We start from the raw sequence: 25,993 nt of genomic DNA, 5'->3' as shown, positions 1-25,993 counted from the left end.
GCCAGAGCCCACACTTGAACCCGATCTCATCTCTGGAGAAACCTGAAAATAGCTGTGCAGCGAAGCTCCCCATCCACCCTGACAGAGCTTGAGAGGATCTGCAGAGAAGAATGGGAGAAACTCCCCAAATACAGGTGTGTCAAGCTTGTAGTGTCATACCCAAGAACACTCGAGGCTGTAATCGCTGCCAAAGGTGCTTCAACAAAGTACTGATAAAGGGTCTGAATACTTATGTAAATGAGATATGTATTTTATTTTTCATACCTTTGCAAAAAAACAAAATCAACTGTTTTTGCTTTGTCATTATGGGGTATTGTGTGTAGATTGATGAGAAGAAAAAAAACGTTCATACATTTTAGAATAAGGCTGTAACGTAACAGTCAAGGGGTCTGAATATTTTGAATGCACCGTATAAAATAATAGAATAATTTCAGCTGTGAAGAAAATCTGACGTGAAAAGATCTAATGTAAAAAGCTCTGAAAAATACCTGATATGAAAGATCTGATGTAAATTAGTGAAACAAAGATCAGAATTGGACTGCCTGTGTAAACGCAGCCAAGTACTTACTTCACTGTCAATTATGTGAGAAACTGGCAGGTTTTCATAGACACGATTAGGCTATCAATGACAACGGTAGGCCTACAATAGCAGACGGGTTAACCAATGTAATATATTATCATATAGACTAATCTGTCAAACACAGGTAGCCTACAAGTATAGCGCGCATCAATAGGCGATTGTTGGAATCAAAATACAAGGTGTATGGGTGTACATAAACATTCTGAATGTTCAAGGGTAGGCTATAGTCCAGCGAGAGTATAAAACGGCTATAGTCATAGATGGATATGAATTGTAAGCTAAGGGAGTACGTAGAAGACATTGCCTATGCAAAATCGAACATGCGCCAGTTGGATAGACAGGCTATATAATAGTCTACTGCGACATTATAGCCTACCCGGGGACAAAAAAAAACCCGCTATGTGTAAAATGTGGTTAGCCTATGTTTTCTTTTGCGTCCAAATTCAATGCAAATCTTACCTGAATGCGCAAAGCTCAAGAATCCCTTCTCCCTCTTAATGGGCTGTTTGGCTCTATGCGCAGCGCTATATCAGTTGAGGCTGCTGGTCTCGCGCCTGACGTCAAAGAAGGGTATTGGCTTCACAGCTCAGGAAATCAAACAGCCCTAAATCAACCACAGCTAAAAAGTAGCCTACTGGCCTTACTTAACCATTGTCTGGTGTACATGTTTTTGTTATGCATCCAATGTTCGCGGGTCTGATGGACCCACAGCATTATTGGGTTTTTAAAACGATACAACCATAACAATTTACGTAAAAATACGTAATACTTATATGTTGACTTATATCAATTACAAGCAATATAGAGCGCATACATGGATACAGCATACAGATCACATTTATCAATAAAATCACTATTCGTTTTTTTATATAATTCAAATTAAGACATGGGTGGATTAAATCATGTTCATATTGAACAAATATAAATGAAACAAGGTTTTCATCACTATTGATGTTTATTGCTTCGAACTGAACAAATTGAAAGGACACATTTTACATACAGTATTTTATGGAAACGATAAATGAGCCCCATTGAACACAAATTAATGCTGGTCTACACACCACATGAGGGACAGAGTTTTACTGTGTGTGTGTTGCAAATGTATTTCTTAGACTTGATGCATGTGCACTGTGTCTTCCTGTCCTTCTTGGGCCCACATACATCACAGTGCTTTTTCTTGTTGCTACAGGCTGCAATCTAGAATGATGAAAACACTTAGTTAAGAATTGTACTAACATCTCACTCACATATATAGTTACAGCAGGCCATGGTATGAGAGTCAGACACACACACATGCAACAACATCCCTCACAGAGTTGTTGGTTCTGTGGGTCAGATGGATGGGCAGATGGGGCACCAGCATCCTCCTCCTGAATCCTCCTTACGATGGCTGCAGAAGCTGGGGTCCTTGGGATATATTGCCTCCTCTGGATTTTAGGTCCTACCAATGCCTTGCCCAGCTCCTCGAGAAAGAGCCGTCACCTCTGGAGCTTCCCTCTGTTAAAATCTGAGTTCAACGCCATCCAGATGACAAACACGTTGTAGGGCGAGATGTCCAAGATGTTGAAGAATATCACAAGTGGCCAGCGTAGGGTTCTTCGTTTGGAGCTGTAGCCAGTCACCAGCTTGTCTAAATTGTCCACCCCTCCTTTTGTGGCATTGTAATCCATTATGATTTGTTTTTTGATGTTCCTGGCCAAAAATGTTCCCATCCCTATGCAGCGTACTCATGAGTACCAGATTTTTGCCTTTCTTTGGCACATAGGACACTGGGGACGTGAACATAAACTTAGAGGAATTGATAGGCCTGTTCCGTGTACTCAACAGCTGAGGTTGGAGCTCTGGCTTGTTTTTTTGTACTGTTCCTACCATCGCCAGCTTCCTGTTGAGGAGCTTCTGTCCCAGCTTCTGCAAAGTAAAAAGGTTATCGCATGTGATGTTGTGGCCACGTAGTCCCTCTGTCACGTCCAGAACAAACTGCATCCCTTGGTTCTTCTCTGGGGCTCCTATCTGGCTTCCCTGTATCCACTTGCAAGTTCCACACATCTGATGAAGCAGCATCACAAGCAGCCCATATCTTGATTCAATATTTTGCGGGTTTAGACGCTATGTACTGCCTGAAGGGGCAGCAGACCCTAAATGGCATAAGCTGCTCATCAACAGTAATGTTGGGCCCAGGGTTGTAAAACAGGGAAGAAGGTCCACCCACTGACCTGATTGCAGCTAGCTTGTCTCTCTGTCGCCGAGCTGGTCTGGTGTCTCGGTTATTGAAGAGGATAATCCTGGAAAGAATGTGGAAGTTTTCCAGAGACATTGTTGCACGGAAAAGTTATCTGCCAGTTTCTGCATCCCACAGGGATTCTCTGGATTCCCCATTGGATCTGAAAACACCAGCAAGATAAGAACCCCAAAGTATGCATGTAAATGAGTTTGGGCCATCTCCTTCCATCTCTCTCCAAAAACACACCTTTCCTCCAAATTAGTGCAGTCCAGAATGATTTTCTGGATGGTGTCTGGGATGAACAGTTCAAAAGAAGACTTTATGTCCTGCACATGAGTAACCGCCATCAGCGTCGGCCCTGGTATCATTCTTATCACACTGACAGCCATGCGGGGTGGCTCATTCCTTGGGCAATAAGACCATTCAATTTCACAATTTTTTGACATCCATATTTCTCCTCCTTCAGGCTGCTGATGAGCTGGTTGCTGACGGGATGTTCCTGGGGCTGGCTGCTGACGGGCTGGTCCTTGGTCTGGCTGAGGGTCAATCTCATCCTCTTCTTCCAACTCACTGTCGGACTCAGAATTGACAGAGACATGATCCTCATATTCTGAATATTCTTCATCTTCCAAAGTGGAAGATGGTCCTACCACACCAGCTTCTCTATCTGCAAATATTATTTCTAAGGCCCTCTGAGCAGAGATTATTTTGACCATACTGATTGATTGTGGTAAGAAGCCACACATGCAAAGCTATTTATTTGTTGTCTCCCTCTCCCACTTTGCACCTGGCTGGGGTAGAGTGTGAGAAAATACCCTTTTTTTTTTTTTACATTGTATCGAAATAATGTATTGTAATAACACTGTGCAGGTTCCCGCAATACATTGTGTAGTTTCACACTCTACAAAGGGTAAAGAGTGTGATAAAAGCAGGAAACAGGCAGACAGGCAGGGATACAGACAGGTTATTGGTGCTATGTTGAAACAGCAGGCCCAGGGAGGAGGAAAACAGAGTGAAGGCACACAGCAAACCTTTTTGTTTCATTTTTACTTGTTTTCACCTACACACACACTTTTCCACACTTTTATTACCCCCAGGTCCAGTGGACCCAAACACCACATATGCAAAATAAATGTGTATGTGTTCTTTAACATGTCCTTCACAGAAAATGAGCCAAGGCCAATGAGTCTCAGGTTGAAAAAAATGATTCATTGTGTCATTTTTCTTTCAGTAAACATTGAAAATGGGTCCCACAGACACAAACACCACACAAGGGTTGAATCAATATAGCCTGGCATCAACAGAGCCTGGCATGCAGGTTTTAAAGCTACCGGTAATTTACCAAAGGTAGCGGAATCTTCTGTCATTTCATAATTAACAGGTATCTATGGTAACTTTGGTAATTTACACTTGAATAACATTTATTTTATTATTAATATATAGCAGGCCTGAAATATAGGCTAGTATTACTTTTTATATCCGTGTCCATGAGTTTCTAGTAGATATACCATATGGTTCAAAAGAAAATATCCTAACTAAGGAAAAAAGCTAATCTAATCAACAGCAATGACATAATTTTTTCACAACTGCCACCAGTTTGGCACCAAAACATTTACAACAAAGACATATTGACATAGTAGAAAAAAAATTGTAAAAAATATTTATAAAGGATATTTCATGATGAAACCCTCATAATATATATATAAAGGATATTTAATGATCAAACCCTCATAATATATATATAAAGGATATTTAATGATCAAACCCTCATATTAAAAACCAATGGCATTCACTAAGTTGATTGTTTATTTTTTAAATAATGTTTTTATAGATTTGTCATTCTTATTTTTTTTTATCATCTTATCTTACATGTGATAAGGCCACACAGAAGGCCATAGTAATTACAGACCCCTGTGATAATCGGAAGTACCCAAAAAGGCCACTAGATATCATCTTGTTTAAATTCCCCAAAGAACTTGAAAGCTACCAAAATTCTAGTAGTTTCCTGGTAAACTTAGAAAGTTTCCAGTAATGTGCCCTCTCTTTGCAACCCTACTGGAAAGGATTGTAGCCTATTTCTTAATGCTAATAGCCTAACACACACCATGATGCTGTTATTATAAATTATTATTGAGGGTGCAATACCAGATTCCACACAATTCCATTCCAATGAATGAAATACAATCATAATTGCATGAGATTTAATTTCAGAATGTTAAAACAAATTCATTTAGATTCTGAGAACTCTACAGATGTAATTTGAGCCAATTTGCTACACCAGGAAAATAATCCTGCAGCAACAGATTTAACTGAGTTACAGTTCATATAAGGAAATTAATCAATTTAAATAAATAAATTAGGCCCTAATCCAGTGTTTCCCAACCCTGGTCCTCGAGTACCCCCAACAGTACACAGTTTTATTGTAACCCTGGACACGCACACCTTATTCAACTCATCAAGCCTTCAATGAGTTGAATGAGGCATGTTTGTCAAGGGCTACAACAAAAATGTGTACTGTTGGGGGTACTCAAGGACCAGGGTTGGGAAACACTGCCCTAATCTATGGATTTCACATGACTGGGAATACAGATATCCAGTCAGTATCTGACCAACAGATGCAACAGAGCATCCCAAACGTGCTCAATGGGTGACATGTCTGATGTGTATGCAGGCCAAGGAAGAATTGGGACATTTTCAGCTATCAGGAATTGTGTAAAGATCCTTGAGACATGAGACATGGTGCATTATCATACTGAAACATAAGGTGATGGCAGTGGATGAATGGCACAACAATGGGCCTCAGGAACTCGTCCACAGTATCTCTGTGCAATAAAAATTCCATAGATAAAATGAAATTGTGTTCGTTGTCCGTAGCTTATGCCTACCCATACGATAACCCTACCACCACCATGGGGTTCACAACGTTGACATCAGCAAACCACTCCCCCACACAATGTCATACACGCCATCTGCCTAGTACAGTTGGGATTCATCTGTGAAGAGCACACTTCTCCAGTGTGCCAGTGTCCATTGAAGGTGAGCATTTGCCCACTGAAGTCGGTTACAACGCAGAACTGCAGTCAGGTCAAGACCCTGGTGAGGAAAGCGAGCACGCAGATGAGCTTCCCTGAGACGATTTTTGACAGTTTGTGCAGACATTTTTCGGTTGTGCAAACCCACAGTCCCCAATGCTACACATTCCTTTGTCTCATGCACTTCCGCACACCTAGGAACCTCCCCCCTACACAGTTGCCACATGCCCATAAGCTTGACACCTATAACAACGTAATGTATTCGGCACAAAAGCTCATACAGTAAACGTATTTATTCTAACATCACTTTGTCGGGCAAAGACTCAACATCTAAACTCAAAAGCACAGACAACGACTCGGTTTCACCACTCACGCCACCCTGTCTGTGTCGCACCAAACGACAAGCCTCACAAACACCAGGAATCTTCCCCTTCAGTTGGTTAATTTGTACATTTACTGCTACCCCAGTAATCACTCCTTTCAATGGAACCCTTTTCTTGAGCAAAACGATTCACATTTCTTGCCCCTATTAGTTTAACGCAGAGCACCTTCTCCCTCTGACCAGCAGAAACACAAACAAGACCACTTCTGGTTAACTTCACCGATTCCACAACACCCAACTCTGTTTTCACCCACCCTGAAACCACAAATGGATCAGCCAAAAGGCAAGGGTCCACTTTTTCCAAAAAAGTCACTCCTACTGTCACAGGCTCATCTTTATCCTAACCCTTGGTGCAAGCCTCGGCTCCGAGAACTTCACACCTACCACCTCCGATACTTCGCCCTCATTCACTTCCATTTCACCTCCTATCTTTAGTTCACTCTGCTTACCCTTTCTACCATTCTTCTTGAACAAACCATCTCACCCTTTCCCGCCATTTTTAACAGACTCAAGTTCACCCTCTTCCTCCCTCGCTCTTAGATCTCATCTGCCTCTTTCTCCCTCCATATTCCAAGTATATGTGCCCTTATGCTAATACTGCACTTGTCCTGACATACATCGGGTTCTTGCCTTCTCAAGGGACGCCATTTAGCCGGCTGTCACAATCTCCGAACAATCAGCACGAACCCCTCGGGATGTTGCGCTCAACAGTGCATCCCACTTATAAAGCAGCTGCTTCATATTGATGTTCTTCTTTATCAAAAGCTATCACGACGCTTTTCCATTTCAAACAAACGCGCTCTTTCAACCACCACCACCCACAGTCTCGCTTCATGCATTTGATACCGTTTCAAGTCCGAGCCGCCTCCACTTTTTCCAAATGGATCGCAGCTTTATAGGGTCACATCCGGCAATATACTGCTACGGGGGAGGAGCTTGACTAGCTAACGTTTCGAATGAATTGACTTTTTAACGAAACAATTTTGCTCAGGGAAATATACTACAATTCAGGTAAGCCGGGTTTGCATTTTGCTTTAAATTTGTTTATCAAAGTAACATTACAACTAGCTTGTTAGCAAGCTAGTTCTAGTTTTTACGGTTTAGCGAACGTTAAAATTTTAGGCGCTCGCCTTTGTAAGTTACTTAGTCATCTAGCTAGCTAACAACGTTACTGCTAACTGTATTTATCGGCAGATTGTTAGCTAGATAGCGAGATAAACTAGCCAATATTCTACGTCGAAGATCCCATTTTCCCATGTTTGATAACTAACCGCTACCTAGCTAACGTTACCGGTAGCCAGATAAAGTTAACACGGACGTGTTTAAATGCTTTTCATCGTTAATCTCTTTCAATGTTTGTGTTGCTACCGTGTTATGTTGCTACGGTGGTGTTGTTTTGCTCCCATGCTGTGTTGTCGTCTTAGGTCTGTCTTTATGTAGCTAGTGGTGTCTGTCTTGTCGTGGTGTGTGTTTTGTCCTACTAGTGTACAGTACATTTAATTGTTATCCCAGCCCTGGTCCCCGCGGGACTCTGTCTCTTTGTAGGCCGTCATTGTAAATCATAATATTTTCTTAATTGACTTGCCTAGTTAAATAAACGAATTATAATAAAATACTTAATTCTGTAACGTTACAGGTCTAGTCATTGTTTATAATATTATAAAAATTGGATGGCTACTTAGCCAGCAAGCTAACGGTATTTGTGTGTGTTGTTTTGAAGGTACCATCAGTTATACCAATGAGTTCGAAAAGGAGAAGGGCCACCTCTCCATCCAGTAGTAGTGTGAGCGGAGGGGACTTTGACGATGCCTCCTCCTCCACTCCTGGAAGCGGGCGAAAGAGGAGAAGACCCTCTAATGTACCTACGGTAGATCCTGTGAGTTGAATTTCTTATCTTCTAGCTCTGGCAGTGGCGATTTTAGCATTTTTAATCTTGGTGGGGCGAACTCCCCCCATTATTTTTATGCATGCCAGCAAAGCCACTAAACAATGCATTAATAGCACTATAACGGTGACAAACGGTGCCCACAAACTTTTAGGGCATAAATAAAGCTGTCCCAACTTCAGAGCTTTCTTTTCAGCACCATGGAGTGAATCCTTACCATCTCTACACCTAGCTATCAGCGGAGCCTTGTCTGGCAGCAAAACAGTTCATTCAGCCTCATTTCCTGTCCTTAAAAAAAACATGGCTGACTTGCTTAAACAAATGTGGATTCTACTGACAATTGAGATGTACAAACTATGGCATAAGGGAACGACGAGCGGAAAAGAGGCCATGCGTAATTTTGATGAAGACATTATTTGAGCAAGCTATGATGGACGTAGTCAATATAACAATTTTTTTCAGCCCTTTTGAAATGTACAGTGACAGAATTCAGAACATGGGCCGTTCTTACAGTATTCTCCCTGTACACAAAGTTAGAACTGTAGGATACATAAAGGGAGCATATAAGCAGACAATGAAAGCTCTTACAATATTCAGTGATTACATTTCTCTAAAACAGGCAATAGGCTACATGTGTGTAACGGATGTGAAATGGCTAGCTAGTTAGCGGTGGTCCGAGCTAATAGCGTTTCAATCGGTTACGTCACTCGCTTTGAGACCTTGAAGTAGTGGTTCCCCTTGCTCTGCAAAAGCCGCGGCTTTTGCGGAGCGATGGGTAACGATGCTTCGTGGGTGACTGTTGTTGATGTGTGCAGAGGGTCCCTGGTTTGCGCCCGGGTCGGGGCGAGGGGACGGACGTAAATTTATACTGTTACATTGATGCTGTTGACCCGGATCACCAAGTCACAACAGTAAGCTAAGTTAAAAGGGGGAAAGGGACCAAATTAATTAGGGTGAGGCACATGAGCTACTATCAGCTTACTACACAACACACACTTAGTATTACTTTCTTAGCTACAGTATACATATCTCCCTGGCATATTACATCATTATGCAGCAGAATACAATACATTTTTGGAATAACCTTTGTTGTTCTGTGCTCACTTGAAGAGGTGGTGCGGTGGCCATTCTTGTGGGCAAATTTTGTCATCAAACTGTGACATTCTCTGGATTTATGGTGCTTTCAAGACAACTGGGAACTCTAGGGGGGGGGGGGGGGGCAAGGTCGAAACGCCAGTGATCTTCAGGTCGGAACTCTAGAAAGAGGCCCAAGTTCCCAGTTGTCTTGAACTCACTGAAGTCTTAGATTTTCCAGTTGTTTTGTCCATGGCAGAAGTCATGCTGGATTGACACCATGGCCATTGTATTCAACCTTTTCTGGCCCATGGTGTTATATGTGAATGTTTGTCCGTTTAAGCTTGGAAAAGAGACCGGTAAACCCAGACTTGGACTGCAAACCCACCACTGAATAGCAGACTAGTGATTGCTTTGCACCGCTTGCAGTTAGCCACTGATTCCTTCCAAACCACTCATTGCTGAATTTGGGAGTTGGGATTTCCAACTTGTTGTGTAATGTTCATGTCCAATGTCAGATGAGCACCGATACGTTTTATGTATAATTTCTCTTCATATGACAAGGATTGAAAAAGATTTGCCAGTAGATTGTCGACTTAATTCATGATGACTGCTTGTCTAACTTGCTAGCTAAGATTTCGAAAGTATGATGTTGACATGATCAGTCCAATCAAAGCTACGGTAGATATTTATCAGTGGCCTTGAGTATTCTTGGATCCGCACTTCTAATGTCAATCTATGGCAGCACCCAAGGGGCTTGAATATTGCGGTGACGTAGTGTCCCCATGAGTGACAGAACACTGAGCCAATTATGGCGCAACTAGAGAACATTACCAACCCCTACACTCTGTATTTTCCGCTGGCTGCCCCACCACCACAGAAAGCAGTGAGCTAGGCTGAAATGTGTGTATTTTGGAGATGCCTTACTCAAGAAAGCAAAAAAGAGACCATGTTTGTAAGCGGATTTCTTAACTCAATTATAATCTTTTGCATTGTTTGCAAACTGATGTGACACATTAATGTGAAAATAACATAAAATGAACTACAAAATATATTCACTACCGTTCAAAAGTTTGGGTTCACTTAGAAATGTCCTTGTTTTTGAAAGAAAAGCACATTTTGGTCCATTTTAAAATAACATCAAATTGATCTGAAATACAATGTAGACATGGTTAATGTTGTAAATGACCATTGTAGCTGGAAATGGCAGATTTTTATGGAATATCTATATAGGAGTGCAGAGGCCCATTTTCAGCAACCATCACTCCTATGTTCCAATTGCACATTGTGCTAGCTAATCCAAGTTTATCATTTTAAACGCTAATTGATCATTAGAAAACCCTTTTGCAATTATGTTTCCACAGATGAAAACTGTTGTGTTGATTAAAGAAGCAATAAAACTGTCCTTCTTTAGATTAGTTGAGTATCTGGAGCATCGGCATTTGTGGGTTCGATTACAGGCTCAATATGGCCAGAAACAAAGAACTTTCTTCTGAAAGTCTATTCTTGTTCTGAGAAATTAAGGCAAAACCCATTGAATTTGACAGACATCAGTAAACGTCGGCAAAAAAACTGAATCAAATTGTTGCTAGCAGCACAGATAACATGTAAACAGTCTAACCAGCTCTGCTAGGGCGAGTAAAATAGTGAAGCGTGAGGTGTTCTCTCATTTGTGTTTGGAAGAAGCTAGACAGATTTAGTTAATTAGTTAGCGTCGGCTCTTGACTACCGTTGTGAGGTCAGAACGCTCGGATCAACCCTGCTCCTCGGCCAGAGCATCCAGTGTGCGCTCTAAACGCTCCATGAGCGAAATGCACTGAATTTACGAATGGACAATCGAACAAAGCTCTTACATTACGAACGCAGAGAGTGCAAACTGACACTCCAGAGGGAATTTACGAACCCATCCTAACTATCCCGTTGATAAAGCTTGTGGTTATCTTTATCAACATCCTTGTTTTACTCTTGGTCGGGTTTGCCATGTTTTATTTGTGTGATGCAGTGAATCCAAGTATCCCAAACACGGAATTGTCTACTGTAGCCTGCTTTGACACACATTATTATTATTATTATTATATCATGTTTTGTGTTCAACAGATTGCTGTGTGCCATGAGGTGTACAACACTGTTAGGGACCACAAGGACGACCAGGGAAGACTGCTTTGTGAGCTGTTCATCAGGGTACCAAAGAGAAGGTAAGGATCATAACAAAAATTTGCAGCAGAAAACTTAACTAGCATTTCTCATTGGACATGTCCATGTAGTCCCTCCCTTTCACAACCCATTTTCTGATATTTGGTGCCAAATGACCATAGACTAAATGTAGAGGAAAAGCCCCCAGGTGACTTATCTCTGCCTCTTCCTCCCTCAGGAAACAGCCAGACTACTATGAGGTGGTGTCCCAGCCCATAGACATGACCAAGATCCAGCAGAAGCTCAAGTCAGAGGACTACCAAGATGTGGAGCAGCTCACTGCTGATTTCCAGCTCATGTTCAACAACGCCAAGACCTACTATAAGGTGACACACACACTATGTGGATTGAAGTCTAAGATGAAAATCGATTGAAAACTTGATTGTGCTTTACTTTGTGCTATTACACTTTGTGATAACAAACATTGTTAGTCTTTGACTAGCAGGAAACACATCCTTTAGACACAGCAGGTTATTAATGCTTTTATATCAGGGTTTCCGTTAGGATAATGTGGTGCCGGACAACGTGACCGGGAAGATTTACATTTACTGGCCATATTGAGAAATGTACCGGACCCATATGCATTGGGTTCGCAACCCATTAGGGCGTCTACCCCCGGTGCTCAGAATGACAGAAATAACATTTACATTATGGTAATTCATCTTAACAGAACATTCAACTCCTGTAATGAAGCAGTCAATAAAACGTCACTTTCAAACGTTTGCTTAAATGCAGTTCTAAACAGTGCACCTGATGCCAGCAGTATATGACAGAGATGAAAATCTCCTTAGAAAGAGGGTGACTCTAAAGATGCAACAACTAGGACGGGTTGCTATTATGACTAGGATTGTACCTTTGGCTTCTGGACAACAAAAGAAAGTTGATATGAAAACCAATAGGACAAGAGAGAAATGGCATAAGAGGAAGTTTTTAATAGGCAGCGCAGGTGGCGGCTGTCAGTGAAAAGCATCTAAGATATGTGAAGATTTCAAATATTGAGACAAGAAGAAGGGGAGTGGTGTGTGGCAAAGATAGACTAGGCGCATCTTGTGCCTCAACTAGCCTACCTGGTTAAATAAAGGTGAAATAAATAAAAATCTGTCTCCAGAATGCATGCTCAGCTCTCCAGAATGCACTCAGCTGTCTCCTGACAATTATTTTGCTGTTTCGTTGTGTGAATTGTTTATTTTTATCAATTCCCCATCACATGTGTCACGAGTAGTAAATGTACCATTAATGCCCGTCATTTGGTTGTAATACAATGCATTGTATTACTAATTAGGCCTACAGTCATTTACCATTCTCATTCTTGGGGTGGAAATGTGTTTTGCAGAGTTCACAACCTGCTACACTTGTGAGAAACAAGTTTAGGTTTATTTAGCCTTTTTTTTTCATTGTCTTTTGTTTGGAGTGCTCCATGTGAGCAATGAGCATGGGTCTGGTTTCTCTGTCTTGTTAATGTTGAGGGAGCACGCATAGAAGTAGCCTACTTGGCCTGCTGCGCACAAATGTAGGAAAGTGCCCATTTGAGGATGTTTTCTGCTTTTCTTAACTTACCACATCCACTATTAATAAACTAAGTTTCTCAGTACATTTTTTTCTTCATCCCACACAGTAAGTCAACTGTTTTATTTTTTTATTAACTTTTTTACATCCATTGCGAATGATAGGCCTATTGTGAGGAACTATTAGGCTATTTGAAAAAAATCACCAGGCCTCAGTGGAAAAGTCATAAAATACCTTTTGCAAAAACAGCTGTCTGAGGGCTGTAATATGCTGGTAGATGCAATGTTGCAAGTTAGCTAGAAACCACTTCAGGCTGGATCCAGTTGATTTGATTTGATTCCATGTTGTACTTCACTAGCAATAATAGCTCCAGTCAAGACAGATAGGAAAGGGAGGCAGACAGGCTGAGTAGAGAGATGAATGTGATTTGAAAGAACTGGAATTTCCATTAGTATGTTTTATTTGTCAGCTTTATGTAATGTTACTTAGTTGACAATAAGTTATAGGCCACCAGATGCATTGGCCACCTGAGTTCCATGTGCTCATTTAGGCTATTTAGCCACCAATGATCACAGTGTATAAATGTGTCCATATGGCAGATGCTAGTGCTCTCGCATTAGTTGAGTTTCAACTTTTATATTTTTATCATTATAAATAAGATTTTTATGATTTACCGTGATAATGATTTTGAGAAACAAAAATGTTATTATTGAAATGAAACTTCCACTGAAATGCGCATATGAAAATCATAACTGGCACGCAGATTGGAAGAAGTGGTAGGATAAATTGTATGCTTCCCCAAACTTGAAACAAGTCTTTATAAAATAATTGCCTACACATTTCTTTGTTTGGATTTTCAAGCAAGGTTGGACATGCCTCATAAAATGAAGTAAAACATTCAGGTTTCAAACAATGTTTTCAAAATGCATACTGCCTCCAGCTAAAGTGGTGGGTGACGTGCTGATAGCCTGCCTACCGGTGTTTTTTTTCTTCCCGGGTCAATTTAGCCGGCAACAATTTTATTTATCGGCCTTTTGTTTTTTTACTGGCCAACAGCCAGCAATTACCGGCTAACGGAAACCCTGTTTTATCTCTGACTTGTCAGGCTGATGGTGTGGAGTACCAAAAGGCCTGCAGGCTGTGGGAACTCTATGTCCACACCAGGAATGAGTTTGTTCAGCCAGGGGATGGTGATGAAGATGACGACGATGGTGAAGACATCCTAGATAATCCTGCTCTCTTCACTGAAGATGAGGTAAAGATTAAAGATCATCTGACATCCATTTTTACCTCTATATATCGTGAGATCTTTAAGCTCCTTCCTGCTTTGCATGTCTATCTATCATGGACAATCTACATCATGTTAAGTCAACTACATATACCTTTTATTCTCATCTCTTCTGTGTCTACAACATCTACCCACAAGCTAAGTTTACTCATTGTTGACAAGCTCTGTAGACGTGCAACACTTGCAACTGAAGTTCCATAAGTACTGGATGTGCGTGGGATCATAGCTTGTGGTTGTTCCTGTATGCGCTGATATACAGACCCCACCGAGCTGCCTGAAGGAGGTTTTGGAGCAGCTGCTAGATGCTGTAGTGTCATACACGGACCACTCAGGAAGGGTCATCAGTGAGCTCTTCCAGAAGCTGCCTTCCAAAGTGCACTACCCAGACTACTATGCTGTTATCAAGGAGCCCCTTGATCTGAGAGCCATCACTCAGAGAATACAGGTATCCTATTCACCTGATGCATTGTAGTTTGTGTAGAATTGATTGACATCTAATTGGTTAAGCGTATTAATACATAAACAAATGAATATAGGCCTACCTGATATCATTTGTTATTTTGTGTAATTATATAAGATGTCATATGTGTCCTGTGTAGCTCAGTTCGTAGAGCATGGCGCTTGCAGCACCAGGGTTGTGGGTTCGATTCCCATGGGGGACCAGTATGAAAATATATACTCTCACTACTGTCAGTCGCTCTGGATAAGAGCGTCTGCTAAATAACTAAAATGTAACTCTGTAACCTAACCATGATGTTTTGTGAATCTTTGTCAGATTGGATACTACAAAAGTGTCACCGGCATGGCTAAGGATGTTGACCTTCTGGTGAAAAATGCAAAAACATACAATGAACCAGGATCTCAGGTTTTCAAGGTATATTTATCCTCCTATATGGCATAGGATATATTTTATACAGCATTTCCCTATTGGTATCTTATGTTCTTGTGAGTAGTTGCGCAGAAAGTCTAGTTTCAGTAGAGCTATGTTGTGCTCAAGATTTCCCTGCATGTCTACAACTTGTAGATGTTATAGAAAGCACACTAATCTCAACGCTTCCTTATTTGATGTCAAGGATGCTAACATCATCAAGAAGGTCTTCATCCAGAGGAAGACTGAGATAGACCATGCTGAGCCCACTAAGACCAGTGTACGCATCAAGAACCGGAGGTCAGCCCAGGGAGACCGTTTCTCTGCCATCACCCTGGCTTTGCAGTACGGTTCAGAGAATGACGAGGACGCCCTGCTCTCTGGTGAGTTTCTCAACACAACAAACGCGCACACACACTAACCAGATTTGAATTGTTGAGTCTTTGAGACCAAGCCCTCTTCATAGCTTTATGTTGTTACGGTGTGGTTAAGTATGTGTGATTTTGTAAATGTGTGCACTTCTCTGTGTATCATGTGTTCCAGGCTCTGTGCATTATGACGAGGGTGAGTCTGAGGCGGAGTGCCTGAGCTCCAGTATGGACATGGGTAACCCAGTGTTCCAGCTGTATGAGGCTGTGAGGGGGGGCAGGAACAGCCAGGGACCGCTCCTTTCTGAACCCTTCCTCCAGCTGCCCTCCAGGAAAGAATACCCTGACTACTACCAGCAGATCAAACAGCCCATCGCCCTGCAGCAGATCAGGTAGGAATAGGCTACTACAGTACATCGTCCTATAGGCACTGTACATGGAGAGTTGGTGTCCGTGTAGCTAACGTCAGTCAATGATGAAAAAGAGAATGTCCACTCACAGTGTTGCTGCTCCCAATGCGAAAAATAAAAAAATCTCCTTTTTTTGCGAGCAGCAAAACTCTATGGACCTTGTTTTTGTCCAGCTCCTGATACTATTTTGGATGTATGTAAAAACCCATCCATTCAGTGAATGATGAACTTCTTTGTCCCTGTCTCAGGGAGAAGATGAAGAATGGGGAGTACGAGAGCGTGGAGCAGATGGACTCTGACCTTACTCTGATGTTTGAGAACGCCAAGTGTTACAACGTGCCCACCTCAGGCATCTCCAAACGGGCCCTCCGGCTGCAGCAGATCCTGCTGGTCAGTAGAGGGACTTGGATCTTGTTTGCCCTTTGCTGTTGGTTTAGGAGGGGGCTCTCCAACCCTGTTCCTGGGGACCTACCCTTTAGTAGAGTTTCACTCCAACCCCAGTTGTAACTAACCTAATCTAGTGCCTTGCAAAAGTATTCACCCCCTTAGCGTTTTTCCTATTTTGTTGCATTACAACATGTAATGGACATACACAAAATAGTCCAAATTGATGAAGTGAAATGAAAAAAATGTGTTTCAAAACATTATACAAAATAAAAAACGGAAAAGTGGTGCGTGCGCATGTATTCAACCCCTTTGCTATGAAGCCCCTAAATAAGATCTGGTGCAACCAATTACCTTCAGAAGTCACATAATTAGTTAGATTGCACACAGGTGGACTTAATTTAAGTGTTACATGATCTCAGTATATATACACGCCTGTTCTGAAAGGCCCCAGAGTCTGCAACACCACTAAGCGGCACTATGAAGACCAAGGAGTTCTCCAAACAGGTCAGGGTCAAAGTTGTGGAGAAGTACAGATCAGGGTTGGGTTATAAAAAAATATCTGAAACTTTGAACATCCCACGGAGCACCATTTAAGTCCATTATTAAAAAATGTAAAGAATATGACACCACGACAAACCTGCCAAGAGAGAGCCACCCACCAAAACTCAAGGACCATGCAAGGAGGGCATTAATCAGAGAGGCAACAAAGAGACCAAAGATAACCCTGAAGGAGCTGCAAAGCTCCACAGCAGCGATTGGATTATCTGTCCATAGGACCACTTTAAGCCGTACACTCCACAGAGCTGGGCTTTACGGAAGTGGCCAGAAAAAATAATAAGCAAACATGTTTGGTGTTTGCCAAAAGGCATGATAAGACTAAAATTGTGCTTTTTGGCCATCAAGGAAAACGCTGTGTCTGGTGCAAACCCAACACCTCTCATCACCCCGAGAACACCATCCCAACAGTGAAGCATGGTGGTGGCAGCATCATGCTGTGGGGGTGTTTTTCATCGGCAGGGACTGGGAAACTGGTCAGAATTGAAGGAATGATGGATGGCGCTAAATACAGGGAAATTCTTGAGGGAAACCTGTTTCAGTCTTCCAGAGATTTGAGACAATGACCCTAAGCATACTGCTAAAGCAACACTCCAGTGGTTTAAGGGGAACATTTTTAAATGTCTTGGAATGGCCTAGTCAAAGCCCAGACTTCAATCCAATTGAGAATCTGTGGTATGACTTAAAGATTGCTGTACACCAGCGGAACCCATCCAACTTGAAGGAGCTAGAGCAGTTTTGCCTTGAAGAATGGGCAAAAATCCCAGTGGCTATATGTGCCAAGCTTATAGAGACATACTCCAAGAGACTTGCAGCTGTAATTGCTGCAAAAGGTGGCTCTACCAAAAGGTGCTTTTTTAAAATAAAATCTATAAAGCATTAATTCGCTATCCTGACATTGACTTTGGGGGAGCGAATAGTTATGCTTCAAAGTTTGTTTCACAGGAAAAAATATTTAGCATCTTCAAAGTGGTAAGCATGTTGTGTAAATCAAATGATACAAACCCCCCCAAAAATCTATTTTAATTCCAGGTTGTAAGGCAACAAAATTGGAGAAATGCCAAGGTGGGTGAATACTTTCGTAAGCCACTGTATAGCTTATCAACCAGATAATTATTAGAATCAGGTGCGCTAGATTGGGGTTGGAGAACCTACAGGGCGGTAGCTCTCCAGGAACAAGGTTGGAGAACCCTGGTTTAGGGTAAGAGCTGAATATATTAAACTAGTTCAGAGTTCACTAGTAGGATTTCTTTCTGGTGGTGGGTTGGGACTGCAACTGTAGGAATACAAGCCATTACCACGGTCCCGTCCTCCCCAATTAAGGTTCCACCAACCTCCTGTGCTGTATACAAAATAATTAAGACTGAATGGTTAGTAGTACACTATTGTTTTGAATGCAGTATGTAATGAATGTTTTGCAGCTTAAGAAGAGGGAGCTTTTGAGGAGAGGCGACGAAGAGGAACAGGACAGCATTCTGTCCTCTGACACAGGAACTGGCAGTGCCACCAAGAGGAAAAGGTAGGACCACTTCTCTCTCTCGTTCTCTTTCCTTACCACGTCTACATAGATGCCATTGTTGCCATCTCACACCAAGTCAACCACCTATCGCTTTCATTCTCGATTTCTGTGTCTATCTACAACAGCTGCCCTCATGCTTATAAGTCACAGGAGTCACCTTAATTGTGCAGGACGAGCTCATAGTAATGGCTGGAACGGAATGGATGGAATGGTATCGAACGCATCTAACACATGGTTTCCATGTGTTTACCATTCCATTGACGCCATTCCAGCCTATATTATGAGCTGTCCTTCCCTCAGCAGCCTCCTGTGTTATAAGTTGACCCTTTGTCAAACTAAGTAGATCTGCAACACTTGCAACTCAAGTTGCCTACAGGCGGCCAGGTTTTTTAAATCAAATCTATAAAGCATTAATTCACTATCCTGACAACTTGTGTTAGCTAATATTGCATTTATACATATTTTATATTTCATTAAAAAAGTAACTTTACTAACCCAGGCTTCTCTTGCCCTGCAGCCATAAGAAGAACATGAAGAACCGTATGAAGGCACTGTATGCTGCAGTGACTGAAGCCAGAGAGGCAGGGACCAACCGGAGGCTCTGTGATCTGTTCATGGTCAAGCCCTCCAAGAAGGACTACCAAGACTACTACAAGGTAGATATGAGTTCAACACAAGGCTTTCACAATCCACTAGTTGGTGGTTGCTAGGGTCAATTAATCAACGTTTTTCTTTAAACGTACAAATCTTACTTTCCATGACAAAATGTAGTCCGGTGCACTGGACATATCCTATTGCAGTGGAGAAACGCTACACATATTTAATATCCAAGCAGAATCTTGTTTATTTGAAACGCATATCTCGGGTTCAGCAAAGAAAAATATCTTGGAATTGTTATTTTTATTCCCCAATGTTGGAATCGATACAGATGCCGTGGATCGACTAATCTATGAACCTAACTCCTCCCTACTATCAGGTGATCCTGGAGCCCATGGACCTTAAGACCATCGAGCACAACGTCCGCTCAAAGCGCTACGCCACCGAAGAAGCCCTGATGGACGACATGAGGCTGATGTTCCGCAATGCACGTCACTACAACGAGGAGGGATCTCAGGTAGGACCACAGCCAATCACTCACAGGGCCATGTCGCTGTGAACAGTGTGAAGCGAACCGGTGCACATGCGCAGATACTGTGTGAGATCAAAGTGTTGTATCTCTCTCATTCAGTATCCTCGGCTATTCATTGATGATAGGCCCTGCTTTACTGAAGTTGCAAGACATTGCGAGATTATTACATTGCAAGATACAGCTTTTGATTGTCGTTAGGTAGGTCTAGTGCACGGTCTGACTGTCTACCGGGTCGGCCCTGCCTGTACTGTGCCCTTCCCCTCTCTCGCCATCCCTCGCTAGCTTGCTATGACTCAGTGAGACCCAAACAATTGCTGGCATTGTGAATTCATGGGGATTTTTTTTCTTCTTTTCTTATCATTATAACAGAAAACCGATTTTGAAAAAATAAAAATGTCAGTTTAAACATTTAGATCGTTTTTTTCAATTTGCCATATCCCTAGTAGGCATAAAACAAAGTAAAACTGGGTGGGACTGACTACCTGAACTTGTCCAGTAAGAAACTGAATGTTGTCTATTGTATTCCTTAAAGAACACAACCCTGGGCTAAATTTACAACAAAAGGGAGGGTTGAGTGACATGTTCTGATGTTGTTTTGCTGTGAAGGTTTATAACGACGCTGGCATCCTGGAGAAGATAGTGAAGGACAAGAGGAAGGAGCTAGGAGCTTCTCCCGAGGAGGACACTGACAACATGGGATCTCCTAAGCTGAAACTAAGTGTGTTTGACTCTTCTCTATGGGCGTTTTAACATTACTCCCGAAAAATTCCAAGAAAACATACACCTTAGCCAAATACACTTAAACTCAGTTTTTTACAATTCCTGACATTTAATCCTAGTAAAAAGGTCTTAGGTCAGTTAGGATCACCACTTTATTTTAAGAATGTGAAATGTCAGAATAATAGGAGAGAGAGTGATTTATTTCAGCTTTTAATTCTTTCATCACATTCCCAGTGGGTCAGAAGTTTACATACACTCAATTAGTATTTGGTAGCATTGCCTTTAAATTGTTTAACTTGGGTCAAATGTTTTGGGTAGCCTTCCACAAGCTTCCCACAATAAGTTGGGTGAATTTTGGCCCCTTTTTCCTCCATAACAATGGTCATTATGGCCAACAGTTCTATTTTGTTTCATCAGACCAGAGGACATTTCTCCAAAAAGTACAATCTTTGTCTCTATGTGCAGTTGCAAACCGTAGTCTGGCTTTTTTATGGCGGTTTTGGAGCAGTGGCTTCTTCCTTGCTGAGTGGCCTTTCAGGTTATGTCGATAGAAGATGTGTTTTACCGTGGGTATAGATACTTTTGTACCTGTTTCCTCCAGCATCTTCACAAGGTCCTTTGCTGTTGTTCTGGGATTGATTTGCACTTTTCGCTCCAAAGTACGTTCATCTCTAGGAGACAGAAAGCGTCTCCTTCCTGAGCGGTATGACGGCTGCGTGGTCCCATGGTGTTTATACTTGCGTACTATTGTTTGTACAGATGAACATGGTACCTTCAGGCGTTTGGAAATTGCTCCCAAGGAGGAACCAACTTGTGTAGGTCTACAATTTATTTTTCCTGAGTTCTTGGCTGATTTCTTTTGATTTTCCCATGATGTCAAGCAAAGAGGCAATGAGTTTGAAGGTAGTCCTTGGAATACATCCACAGGTACACCTCCAATTGACTCAAATTATGTCAATTAGCCTATCACAAGCTTCTAAAGCCATGACATCATTTTCTGGAATTTTCCAAGCTGTTTAAAGCCCCAGTCAACTTAGTGTATGTAAACTTCTGACCCACTGGAATTGTGATACAGTGAAATAATCTGTCTGTAAGCAATTGTTGGAAAAATTACTTGTCATGCACAAAGTAGATGTCCTAACCGACTTGCCAAAACTATGGTTTGTTAACAATAAATTTGTGGAGTTGTTGAAAAACGAGTTTTAATGACTCCAACCTAAGTGTATGTAAACTTCCGACTTCAACTGTATATCTTGCTGTTTTGATTACATTTACACGGAATTCTCTCTGTAGGGAAGAGTGGTGTGTCTCCTAAGAAGTCCAATAAGTGCCTGACCCTCCTGCAGCAGCGCCTCAACGAGCTGTATGACGCTGTGAGGAACTACACAGACGCCAGAGGGCGACGTATCTCCACCATCTTCCTGCGCCTGCCCTCCCGTGCCGAGCTGCCTGACTACTACGCCACCATCAAGAGGCCCATCGACATGGAGCGCCTGCGCAGGTAAGCTAGAGGCTAACCTGTATGTGTGTGTGTGGTAGTCATGCGCTGGTTGACTCATATCTGGGGGTTTAGGGTCATGTAATATTGTGTGGATAAAGGCTGGGTTGAATAAAGAGAAAACAATGCCTTACATTCATGGATGTTTTATCATTCTTGTGCAATTTATATTTATAGGCTACATTGAGGTTTTTCTTTCATTATTTTAGGCTAACTGTACGCGTGCCAAATAGTCTACAAATTATTTTGGGAACGGGCAAAAAAAGCAAGCGTTAATCCACGGAGGCAAAAAGGACAATGTCAGAGTTTAATTCAATATGAGAAAAGCTGCGAAATGGAGAGTTGAAAATGGAGCGAAGGGAGGGCCAGAAATGTAATGTTTTGGAAAGATGTGGTGACGTGGTAAAAGGATGATAGCAGTACAGGCTATGTTATGTGTGATTATGAGGGCTATACAAATTCAACAGTGACAAGACTGGGACTTCAAATAAGCCTATGACACGTTAAGGGTACTGTAGCCTACTGTTCGGATGGGTTAAATGGAAAATGAAATCTGGACACTGACTGTAGGTCTATAACCTCTCACATACCCTTAATATTATCTCCTGAAGAATTAAGCATTTATTACAGTAAAATTAGACTATACACCAAATGTAGGCTACATTTTGACTTGGGAACATGAGTTGAGAGAATCTTTCTTTCTTTCAGTATCTTGAGAGAATGCGAATGCACAGTTAGATACTGTCTGTAGAGGTGCTATCTTTATCAGCATCATAAAAGCTGATAGTATTTCAATCACATAAAATATGCATCCAAGCTGAACTAAAATCCCATCAGAAACATGTTGGTTCGTTTTCACAGCTTTCTATTGCCTTACAACCGGTCAAACTGATGTCATTTGGACATTTTGCACAGTAAAGTTATTGCATTTTCTCCTCGGCCCCTAAACGTCTTTTGCTCCGCGAAAGAAGCAGAGATGACAGAGAACTTTACCAATGTCAACTAGATTGAAGCATTCATTTTGTCGAATTCTTATGATTTCTTTTTACATTTCACCTTTATTTAACCAGGTAGGCTAGTTGAGAACAAGTTGTCATTTACAACTGCGACCTGGCCAAGATAAAGCAAAGCAGTGCGACACAAACAACAACACAGAGTTACACATGGAATAAACAAACATACAGTCAACAATACAATAGAAAAAGTGTATATACAGTGTGTGCAAATGAGGTAGGATAAGGGAAGTAAGGCAATAAATGGGCATAGTGGTCGAAATAATTACAGTATAGCAAATAAACACTGGAGGGATAGATGTGTGCAAGTAGAGTATTATGACATTATTCTGGTGCGCAAGGGTTTATTTGGTCTTCTAGTGTAACATATAATGAGAGAAGAGAAGCTGCATGTATCTAATATAGACAAGTTGACTAAGAACTAGCCTACCAAAATATTGGAAATTATAAGCAGAACCATATCTATATCGGGTAAGAAAATCCTGCACCTCCTGTCAACTCTTTCTGCCGTCTCTGACTGTAGCCTACAGCAAATGTTCTAAATTAGCGGGTCAGGGTTGAGTTTGTGCCTCAGATTTTCACTTTATTACATATAGTTGGGTGGTTGCGGGTGGGTTATTAGCAATTGCAGGTGGGTGCGGGTGAACAAATAGCTGGCCCTTCCACCACTAGTGTGTGGCTAGCTAAAGGTTAGGTTGCTGGGTGGTTAGAGATGTGGGCCAGGAACTAAGGTTGCCCTGTTTGAATCCCAGCTCCGACGGGGAAAAGCTGTTGTGGAGTGAGCCAGCAACTGGAGGGTTGCTTGTGTCAGTATCCTAGATACTATATCCTGGTGTTGTGCCCTTGAGCAGGGCACTTATCCCCTAAACTGCAATAGTGGCGCTTGGGGTTGGGATCTGATAAAACTAAAAACAACCTTTCATTAAGTAGAATAAAATAAGAAGAGTATAGTACAAAAAGAACAGGTATCAGAATAAAATTGACTATAACAACAACGTCAATGACGTTTATTTGAGTATGATTTGCCCTCCAAAAATACATTTATTAAATACTACATAAGTTGTTGTAGCTCTATTTGAATGAAGTGAGATAAATGACGAGTCCATAAAGCAAACCATATTAAGTAAAAATCTGTTTCTCCCTGTTTCAATAGAAAATGCAATTATCTTATCTTCTTGTTCTCCAGCCACATGGCGGGCGGCCGTTACCAGGACGTGGATGCTCTGGTGGAAGACTTTGCAGTGATGTTCAACAACGCCTGTACCTACAACGAGCCAGAGTCCCTGATCTACCGCGACGCTCTGCTCCTCCACCGCGTGCTCCTGGATACCCGGCGGCTGCAGGAGGGAGGAGAGGAGGGCGGCGGCTCTCCCCCTGCTGTAGGGCCCGTGGTCATGGAACTGATCAGGAACCTGTTTGTGTCTGTGCTGGCGCACCAGGACGAGGAGGGGAGGTGTTACAGCGACTCACTGGCTGAGATCCCTGCCCAGGTAAGAGAGAGGAGATCGCCCATACCCTACCTGGGGCCGCCGTATTCATAGTGTCTCGGGGTAGGAGTGCTGATCTAGGATCACGTCCCCCACTGTCTATGTAATCTTATTCATTGTGATCTAAAAGGCAAAACCTATCATAATTCAGCACTCATATGGCCCCTGTTTAATGTTTAAGATATCAGCAAAGTCATTCAGAGTTTTTAATAGCAACTGTTTTTCTGAATGACAAATAAAACTATGTTAACTGACTTCAACAGGACCCGACCAGCCCGGAGAACCCTCCGCTCAACTTCGACGTGATACGGGCCAACGTAGACCGAGGACGCTACCGCAGGCTGGACGTGTTCCAGGAGCACATGTTCAATGTGCTGGAGAAGGCCAGGCGCCTGCACAGGTACGTAGTCATTAGAAAGGCCTTTTGAATTGCTCTCCAACCTTTTTTTGAGTCTTGAACCACCCCCATGAACCCTCACCTTGCCCTGTCTCTTCCCAGGACGGACTCTGAGATCTTTGAGGATGCGGTGGAGCTGCAGCAGTTCTTTATAAAGATCCGGGATGAGCTGTGTAAGAACGGAGAGATCCTCCTCTCCCCTGCGCTCAGCTACACCTCCAAACACCTGCACAATGACGTGGAGCAGGAAAAGAGAGAGAAAGTACCTAAGGAGATAGAGGAGGACAAACTGAAGAGGGAGGAGGAGAACAAAGGTGTGTTAGTGTGTGATGGCGTTGTGGCCGGGTATGCGTGTGTAGAATACGTGCATTTCTTCTGTGCTGGTGTGTGATTGTCAGTGCAGGTGATTGATGTGACATTGACTCTGAGTCTGAAGCGTATACAATGTGAGAGGTATTATAATATTCTAATTTACTTCCAGAGGAGGGAGAGAAGGCTGAGGACCCAGCTGGGGGAGGTTCGGGGCCAAAGAGGACATACCGTCAGGACTGCAGCTTTGAGAACAGCACCTACCACGTGGGTGACTGTGTCTACGTGCAGCCAGCAGAGGCCAACCTCAAGCCTCACATCGTCTGCATCGAGCGCCTGTGGGAGGATGAAGCAGGTAACCAACTCAACACGCAGGTTTAGACATGCACGCTTTAAGACACACACACACACTCCTACTGCTTTCTGCCACTCCCTCCTGTTAGTAATATGTGTGTGTGTGTGTGTGTGTGTGTGTGTGTGTGTGTGTGTGTGTGTGTGTGTGTAGGTGAGAAGTGGCTGTATGGCTGTTGGTTCTACAGGCCTAGTGAGACCTTCCATCTAGCCACACGCAAGTTCCTCAAGCAAGAGGTCTTCAAGAGTGACTACTTCAACAAAGTACCAATCAGCAAGATACTGGCAAAATGCATGGTCATGTTTGTCAAGGTAAGGCCATCCTATATATCTGAACGGTTTTGATAATACACACCCCGGGACCATAGATGTATGCAATTCTATGCTCATCTATTGGATCATTATTTTAGCTGAATATTGTAGCTACATGCATGCCCCGCCCACCTGATGATTTGTCTTCTTCAGCCATCTATTTCCAGTGTTTGAGGGGTGCTTTTATTTCTCCTGCAACTCATTCATGCTCTTACTTGTGCCTGTCGGTTTTTCACGTTAACGTTATGACTGCGGAGATGTTTATGATGACCTGTCAAACACACCCCAGTAATTGCTGAAATGGGCTCAATGGAATACATTCTTTCTGTTGCATCTATAAGAACGCTTAAGCTTTGGCTGGAATGTAACGTAGCCTGTTGTCTCGACACTTACATCACAAGAAAGAGAAGAAATAACTTTATTTTAAGTGGTGTTCATTTTTTTTGTGGAATTGAAAAAAGTAATCATTTAATACAGTTGAAATGTTTACAAATTAGATGCTCGAAAAT

At 42.2% G+C, this 25,993-nt stretch overlaps 2 protein-coding genes across 6 annotated transcripts in view; one reads left to right on the top strand and one right to left on the bottom strand.

Moving 5' to 3' along the window:
* The window catches only part of camk1a (calcium/calmodulin-dependent protein kinase Ia), a 55,275-nt gene extending 54,084 nt beyond the window's left edge, over positions 1 to 1,191 (bottom strand). For both annotated transcript variants that reach the window (XM_071381154.1, XM_071381161.1), the window contains exon 1: positions 1,040 to 1,191. The gene's annotated coding sequence lies outside the window, so the exon portion shown is untranslated. The remainder of the gene's footprint in view (positions 1 to 1,039) is intronic.
* Positions 1,192 to 7,113: 5,922 nt separating this feature from the next.
* The window catches only part of pbrm1l (polybromo 1, like), a 38,527-nt gene continuing 19,647 nt past the window's right edge, over positions 7,114 to 25,993 (top strand). For all 4 annotated transcript variants that reach the window (XM_071381140.1, XM_071381129.1, XM_071381133.1 and 1 more), the window contains exons 1-20: positions 7,114 to 7,226; positions 7,936 to 8,091; positions 11,272 to 11,369; positions 11,546 to 11,693; positions 13,979 to 14,128; positions 14,421 to 14,606; positions 14,937 to 15,035; positions 15,235 to 15,412; positions 15,573 to 15,789; positions 16,056 to 16,197; positions 18,171 to 18,268; positions 18,786 to 18,924; positions 19,245 to 19,382; positions 20,004 to 20,115; positions 21,411 to 21,618; positions 23,815 to 24,118; positions 24,379 to 24,515; positions 24,615 to 24,826; positions 24,994 to 25,176; positions 25,327 to 25,484. In XM_071381140.1, coding sequence (XP_071237241.1) covers positions 7,954 to 8,091; positions 11,272 to 11,369; positions 11,546 to 11,693; positions 13,979 to 14,128; positions 14,421 to 14,606; positions 14,937 to 15,035; positions 15,235 to 15,412; positions 15,573 to 15,789; positions 16,056 to 16,197; positions 18,171 to 18,268; positions 18,786 to 18,924; positions 19,245 to 19,382; positions 20,004 to 20,115; positions 21,411 to 21,618; positions 23,815 to 24,118; positions 24,379 to 24,515; positions 24,615 to 24,826; positions 24,994 to 25,176; positions 25,327 to 25,484 — 3,045 coding nt within the window. In that variant the 5' untranslated portion in view covers positions 7,114 to 7,226; positions 7,936 to 7,953. The remainder of the gene's footprint in view (positions 7,227 to 7,935; positions 8,092 to 11,271; positions 11,370 to 11,545; positions 11,694 to 13,978; positions 14,129 to 14,420; positions 14,607 to 14,936; positions 15,036 to 15,234; positions 15,413 to 15,572; positions 15,790 to 16,055; positions 16,198 to 18,170; positions 18,269 to 18,785; positions 18,925 to 19,244; positions 19,383 to 20,003; positions 20,116 to 21,410; positions 21,619 to 23,814; positions 24,119 to 24,378; positions 24,516 to 24,614; positions 24,827 to 24,993; positions 25,177 to 25,326; positions 25,485 to 25,993) is intronic.

This window comes from Salvelinus alpinus, chromosome 2, assembly GCF_045679555.1.
Source record: "Salvelinus alpinus chromosome 2, SLU_Salpinus.1, whole genome shotgun sequence".
Lineage (NCBI taxonomy): Eukaryota > Metazoa > Chordata > Actinopteri > Salmoniformes > Salmonidae > Salvelinus > Salvelinus alpinus.
The sequence above is the reverse complement of the archived record's forward strand: the minus strand, read 5'-3'. Positions and strand labels throughout refer to the sequence as shown.